Here is a 595-nt window from a genome sequence, read left to right as displayed (position 1 = left end):
GGTACTGTCTTTGAATTTCTTTTCACATTGATCACATTCATATGGTTTTTCTCCTGTATGTACCCATAAATGTGTTGTCAAACGGCTCAAGTGTCTAAATTTTCTTTCGCAATAATCACATTTGTATGGCATTTCTCCTGTGTGTATCTTCAAATGTGTTTTCAAATCATGACCGAGTCTGAATTTCTCTCCACAATGCTCAAATTCATATGGTGTTTCTCTTTTATGCATCTTTAAATGTCTCTGCAAATGACTCAATTGACGAAACCTCTTTCCACAATAATAACATTCATATGGTTGATCTCCTGTATGTATCTTAAAGTGTCTTTTCATATGACCCAAATGACTAAATTTCTTTCCACAAAGTTCACATTCGTATGGCATCTCTCCTGTATGTATCCTTAAATGTATTTTCAAAGTGTCATTTCTACTAAACTTCTTTCCACAATGTTCACATTCATATGGTCTTTCTCCTGTATGTGTCCTCAAATGTACTTTAAAATCACTCATTTGTTTGATTTTTTTCCCATAATGCTCACATTCATGTGATGTCTCTTCTGCATGTATCTTTAAATGTCTGTTCAGATGACCCAAA

General features: G+C 33.8%; 1 protein-coding gene across 1 annotated transcript; it reads right to left on the bottom strand.

The window, feature by feature from the left end:
- Positions 1 to 3: 3 nt before the first annotated feature.
- On the bottom strand, positions 4 to 586 carry LOC117109206 (zinc finger protein 582-like; the record flags this gene model as incomplete). The annotated part of the gene is made up of 1 exon (XM_033251463.1): positions 4 to 586. A coding segment is annotated over exon 1 (507 nt), but the record flags the coding sequence as incomplete, so codon positions are not given.
- Between the last annotated feature and the right edge of the window lie 9 nt (positions 587 to 595).

The sequence above is a fragment of the Anneissia japonica genome, unplaced genomic scaffold (assembly GCF_011630105.1).
Source record: "Anneissia japonica isolate Jap-2015-1 unplaced genomic scaffold, ASM1163010v1 scaffold175288_len595_cov130, whole genome shotgun sequence".
In the NCBI taxonomy this organism is placed as follows: domain Eukaryota; kingdom Metazoa; phylum Echinodermata; class Crinoidea; order Comatulida; family Comatulidae; genus Anneissia; species Anneissia japonica.
This window is presented reverse-complemented; position numbering and strand designations above follow the sequence as displayed.